At 41.6% G+C, this 6,218-nt stretch overlaps 1 protein-coding gene across 1 annotated transcript; it reads left to right on the top strand.

Moving 5' to 3' along the window:
- Window positions 1–600: 600 nt before the first annotated feature.
- NPS (neuropeptide S) lies at window positions 601–3,818 on the top strand. The gene is made up of 2 exons (XM_051617681.1): window positions 601–678; window positions 2,899–3,818. Exons 1-2 carry the CDS (start codon window positions 637–639, stop codon window positions 3,106–3,108), a joined length of 252 nt encoding a protein of 83 aa, XP_051473641.1. The 5' UTR covers window positions 601–636; the 3' UTR covers window positions 3,109–3,818.
- The last annotated feature ends 2,400 nt before the right edge of the window (window positions 3,819–6,218 follow it).

Below are 6,218 nucleotides of genomic sequence, written 5' to 3'. Positions count from 1 at the left end.
CTGCTCAGAGTCTAATAAGGTTATTTGAGGAACTTTCTACTTCAAGTGCACTTTCACTGGTTCCCCCTTGCAGCCAGGCTTTGCAAGGTCTTAATATGATATGTGGGAAGTGGTAAAACAATTCTTGAAACGAATTTTTGAAAGCTTTAGACCTTTGACCATGTTTGCTGTGATGATACAGACTTAACAGTGAACCCACTGGAGGGACATTTTGATGGAACACTTGACATGAAAGGAATTGGTGGTTTCATAATGGCAGCTGAGCGTGTCTTCCTGCCATTTTCCCATTTAACAAGAAGAAAAGGCCAAACAAGGATCAATTAGTCACAGTAAAATCAGTTTTGGTGACATTTTCCCTCCTGAACTCTGGTATAAAATGGTCATCTAAGAAAGAACAGAAAGGATATGTGAGGAATTTGGCAGTCTGGCTGCATGTGCATACATAGACACTCCGGAGTCAAAAATGATCAGGTGAGGACGCTGCAGATTGCTGTGTGTACACAGCACATGTACCACTTGGGTGCTGATGTGGGTGCATGGAAGCTTGCTTGATTTTGTTTGAAATTTTAAATGATCTCTTTTTTTTTTTTCTGAAGTCTTTGCAGGTTAAGCTTTGGATTCATTCTTTGGATCTCAATGATACTCGTGTGCTCGGGTTACCCAGTCGTCCATTCCATGGTAAGTCACGTTCCCTACTTACTTGCAGAGCAAGGGCTTAATTTATTTTAAATAGTTATTTTATTTATTTTTTTCTGTTTGCTTGCTTGCTTGTTCTTAGTTGTTTTTTGTTTTTTGTTTGTTTTTTTTTAATAAAATAAGTTTCATGCTTAAAACCTCTTGGTTAAATATCATTATCTAATTTTCCTGGAGTATAGCTCAATTTTTGCTTTAGTTACTAATAAAATATGCAAGCCTCTAAAATAATCACATGAGAAATCTAGTGCATATTTAATGTAGAGTGTGGGGAGTTTTTGCTGAAGTTGAAATATTGTGTGGAAAAGAGAAAAACATCAGTCTCCTCTCCTCTTCACCTGGATTCCTTGTCTGTATCAAACAGGTACAAGAAGGTATATACATATGAATTAGACTTATTGCTGGCTTGTTTATTAAGCAATAGCTTTATTTGCCACTGCTAATGTGGAGGTAAAGGAGAAATTCCTACTTCAAGTTATGGAAAATTATTGCATAGAATTAGTAATACAAATAGGATCGAACTAAGAAAGAAAAGAGAACAGCCCATAAAAGCAAAGTGACCAGGTTACTTCAGTAATGTCAATATCTTTCCCTTTGGGATCTCGGGCAGGTTACTGTGGCAGTTTGCTGGTCAGACTCTCCACACACCATCTACACTTTGCCATCGTGGAAGGAGAGATTTTATTTCTAATGATCCTTGATTTCCCTGCCTCTGAGAGTCTCCTTTAGGCTCCCTGTTCCTTTATTGCTGTAAGACCAGCTCTGGGAGCCACAGTTCAGATTTCTTTGTTTCCTCTGATGTGTTTGGCATCATCATCTTTCCATGAAGGTGGAAATGGTGGCTACTGGTGCAGCTGTTTATTTTATTGATGTGAAGGTCCCCTTAGCCTTAATCTATCCATCGCCTGGTTCCTCTGCATGTTTTACTTCTGTAAATGCTGAATCATCTTTCATTTCTGCTCACGGATAGTTTAGACACAGCTTGATCTGTCTGTCCACATTTTTTAAGGGGTCTCTTTATGGCAACGATATAATAGGTAAAAGGAGTTTAATTAATTCAATGAATACCTTGCATGTCAAAATAGCATTCCTTTATGCAGCAGTCTGTGTCCCTGTGTAAGTTGTGAGACAGCAGCTAAAAATTCAAAGGGGAATTTCTCTTTCTTGCAGAAAGTATTTCTTCTTGTTAGGGAGAAACTTCAGGCTGGGGAAAAAAAAAAAAATCCTGGTCATCTACCTTTTATATGCACAGAATGGAAGAAATGCCAAATAACAAACAGTACTGATGAAAGTAACAGCACACTGAATTAAAACTAATTCCAGTGAAGCTGATGGCAGTTTTACCATCAGTTCCAGCCAGAGCAGGTGCTAACCCCTTGGCTTTGCACGCAACTGTTGCCCAGGCAAGAATGATGCACGGGCAGTTTTGGCAGGATGGCAGAATATTCCTTTTAGATAGAGAATCAAGAAGCTGGTAAGTCAGAATGTGAGGAAAGATGAACAGAACAGCTGTAGGTGTGATGGGTTTCCTCCTAAATTCAATGTTATTTTAAATGCAACTTAAATTTGTAAAACCTTTTGGTGTCGTTTACATGTTTATACTGTCCAGTGCAGGTAAGAGAAATGTGTACATAAAGCTATCTACATTTAAATCCAGGCTTTTTAGAATTCCCATTGTTGTGTTGTATTATTAAACTTAGCCTTAACTACTACCATAACTAGTCATAACTACTAGAAAGCTTCTTCCCCCAAATTTCTGCTTTGCAGGTATTTTTATTTTCTCCTGTCTGCCATTTAAACTGGATTACTTTACTCAAGTCACAAGATGCTGCCTCATTGTTAGCTGAAAAAATCTCACTTTACAGCAATAAACGTGTGTGCTGCTCTAGGGAAGTGGTGTCACATGTCACACCTGGTCACCATCAGGGAAAACAATTCATTTCATGCCCTAAACATACTAATATTTTATACCTGAAGTATCATACTTGAGTTTGATCGAAAGCTATGAAAATACCTGATTTTTAAGATGACAAAACCTTAGCAAGTAACAGTTCATCCTTGCCATTCTAAGTGTAAATTTGGTTTGTGTTTCTGCTTTGCTTTTTGTACTGAGGAAGTCCTGGCAAATACACAAATTCATAATTCTACCTTTTCTTATCTTTCTCTCTCTCTTTTTTCTCTCTCTTTTTTTTTTTTTTTCTTCAGAGCAGCAATCCTTTTTATTTGAATTGCCAACTGTATGGAAAAGCTGATTACTGCCTCGTCCTGCTGAATAACTGCTTAGCCAAGGTGGGCAGGAATGAAGAACTGGCTTTTTTAAAGCCTTACCTGGAGGTGCCTTCCAATAAAAGGTCCTTCCGCAACGGAGTTGGATCAGGAATTAAAAAAACTTCCTTTCGAAGAGCAAAGTCATAACCAAGTGTTCAAAAAACCCCACCCCTGATTTTAGCACCTGATGTTTAACTTTGTGCTTAGCACCATTTTAATGCTTTTCTAGGATAAAACCAACAAGAGACAAATGTACCCGTGTCTTCATCGTGTAAACAGATGTTTATTTCAAAGACCACAAGCCAAGGGGAGCAGATGGGTTTGCTCAGAAAGGGCTTTGTTCCCGAAGTTACAGTACCATAAAGCTTTGTATGGAAATGGATGTTTTCATTTGGTTCATTCCCCTTCTTTGTAAAGCTGCAGATTTAATCATCTTGCTCTTGATTCATGCAAAAAAGTAGGCCTGGGCTCTGAATAGTTGTGTACACACAGCCTGTCGGGGGCTGGTCCCTGACACCCCTCCTTGCTGCCATCCTTGCCTCTGTGCCACCAGCAAGGCAAGGCATGGCTCTGCTTTCCCATCCCAAACCACATTTGATTGAAGAAAACCACTCTGGCAATTTTAATATAGGTTTAAAGTACATTTCGTTTCCCATTTCCAGCGATAGAAAGGGCCACTGGTGAAAGGCAGGCTCAGGCCCTCCTCGTAACTTCTACTTTCAAGACAGTTACCTAAAATGAATTCAACCTTTTGAGATGTGTCATCTCTTTTCCAGAAGAGTCCTGGGAAATCACTCTGAAGTCAGGGTACCAGGGCAGCTCCTCTTGCCTCGATTAGTTGACTTGTGTAGGCAAAACACATCTGATGAAGTGTGCCAAACGCAGTTCCTGCTCCTCTGCTGCGGTTGTGGTGCAGTAATTAACAACAGGCCTTGGGTCTGGTTGTGGGTTGTGGGTTTTTTTTTTAATTTCTTGTAAAAGAGTAAGTCCTTTGGTCTGAAAACCTGTGAATGTGGTTGTGTAGGAGAGGTCATCTGCTGAGTTACATGTGTGTGAATTCTACCTTGTGGCTGTTTCCTCCCGATGCAGTGTAACAAGCTGTGACGTTGGCTTGAAAATGTGACAACGTGTCCATGCGGTGCTTTTTGAGTTCAAAGCCAAGATCATAATAAATCAGTCTATGGATGCTTTTTAACATTTCCCTCTTAAATGTCATAACCCAGGAGATCACCATTAAACCAAAATAAGGCCTGGTTGTCATCCTCCCCTCCGTGATGCCCATTCCTGTGTCCTTCAGCACTGATCCCATGGAGAAAAGGGACTTGAGCAGGGAGCTGTGCCAATGTCATAGTGGCTTTCTGGCCTGCAGCTGCCTAATTTCTGGATGATTTGAGGAGATCAAACACATTTCTGCCTGCATTTGTCCACACTGAAATGTTTAAAGCATTGTGTTTTGCAAAGCTGCTTGAACATTTACTCTCCTTTTGGGTACTGTTGGTATCTAGGTTGTGTAAGTTCTTGCAGCTCTTAGTCAAGGGACACCTAGAAACTTAAAAAATGGAGAAGGAAATGGCAGGTAATTATTATTCTCATGCACTTTGACATGTGTAAAGTCTGGGTGGGAGGAAACCCAGGCCAGCCAAGGCAGGGGCTTGTTCTGGAATGTTGGGATTTCAGCCATGGCAGGTGCCCTGCAAAGGCAATTTTCCTACTCTATCACTCTCCAGCTCTGTCCTGATCAGCCCAGGGAGTGGCATTTTAATGCCTTTGGGCCATGAAAAACTAAAGGGCTAGGAAGGACTCCTGGCCTGTGGCTGCTGAGCGTGTGGGGAAGAGCTGCCAGGAGGTATGGACCTGCTGAAGGGGGGACCCAACTGCAGGGTCCCAACAGTATTTCAGGGAAACCAGTAACACGGATTTGATTCTGCCCTTGTGTATTCCTGGAGGGGCTCTGGTCTGTTCCTTGTAGCTTGTGCCACTACCCAACTCTTTTTTCAAGGAAGAAAAAAAAAATATATGAAGAAGTCCAGATTTATCTTTTTCCTGGGCCTTCCATTTTAGTTAACCTTTTTCTACATAATCAAATACATTTCAGCTTTGGTAACTTAGGATAAACAAGGTGGTCTGTGAGCCATCAGAGCCATACATGTGGCTTTGAAAATCAGCCTCTTCCTTTGCATTTCTTGTGCAGGTATCTGACCAGCTTGTTAGTGATGTGGCATTGCCTTGGAGCAGGGGGTGTTCAGAAGGGATGGAGAGCCAGGATCCTGCTTGCACAGACCTTCCCCTGATTTTTTTTTTTTAGACCTGCAAGAAAAACAGCTTCTTGGCTACAGAAAAAAGCTCATTATTTATGATTTAGCCATTCCCTGACAAGCCACTCCACCTTGAGGGATGTTCATATACAAAAAAGATGGTACAAGGAGGCCACCAAGAGCCATAAGTCTTGCACTCACCTAAATCACACCCAGCAAGCCTGGAAAATATAGATTATCCAGCTGATTTACAGAAGTAGTTCTGTCACTGGTGGCCTGATCTTGCCATCACCACCCACCCAAGGCACTTATCCTGCCTTTGACATGAAATACTCTACTCTCTGCTGAACTTTAAAGGGGGCTTTATCTTGGGAAGAACAGAGAGTAACCTTCGTGACCTCTGTCAGAAAATAAGGATCTGAGGGTGCCTTTGCTGAGCCCATTAACTTTTATGCTGGCAGAAACTACAAACATGACATGAAGTGTCTTTTTTCTCAGTGCAAAGAGGACATCAGGATGGACAGTAGGAATGCTAGCCTGCAGCATAATTAATGTGCTGCAGTGAATTATATTCCTGCCTGGAGAACAAGGATTCATTACTCTTGAAAGACGTTTTGTTGACTTTGTTTGCTATTTTTCTTGGCTAACCTAAGGAAAGGGATAAATGAGCTTATAGGGTGGGAAGGGTAATGCTTTGTCTAGGGATTGAGGTGGAAGCTGGGAATGCCTTGACCAGTCTTGGCATGTGGCAGTAATTCAGTCTGTGACCTTAGATGACTCACGTCGTTTCTACTCAGTTTCTGGAAAAATAAGAAGCGTATTCAACAATTGAACAAGCAGTGCATGAGTGAGGGATTTGGGAAGTGTTTTGGAAATGTTGGGGCATAGAAGGGTGGTCTCTGCAGCTGGTGCAGTGTCCTGGAGCTGGGAGAAGGTCAGGAGCTCTGCTGCCCCATCTGGCCTCACCTCCAGCATGGGCCTGAGCATCCCAATACTCATGTT

The sequence above is a fragment of the Apus apus genome, chromosome 4 (assembly GCF_020740795.1).
Source record: "Apus apus isolate bApuApu2 chromosome 4, bApuApu2.pri.cur, whole genome shotgun sequence".
Taxonomy (NCBI): domain Eukaryota; kingdom Metazoa; phylum Chordata; class Aves; order Apodiformes; family Apodidae; genus Apus; species Apus apus.
Note: the sequence above shows the minus strand (reverse complement) of the source record. Positions and strands in the feature narration are given on the sequence as shown.

Bases quoted from the DNA above. Each gene is read 5' to 3' on its own strand.
- NPS (XM_051617681.1), top strand. From the start codon at position 637: ATGATACTCGTGTGCTCGGGTTACCCAGTCGTCCATTCCATG. The intron at 679-2,898 runs GTAAGTCACGTT...TTTTTTCTTCAG, and splicing joins ACCCAGTCGTCCATTCCATG to AGCAGCAATCCTTTTTATTT.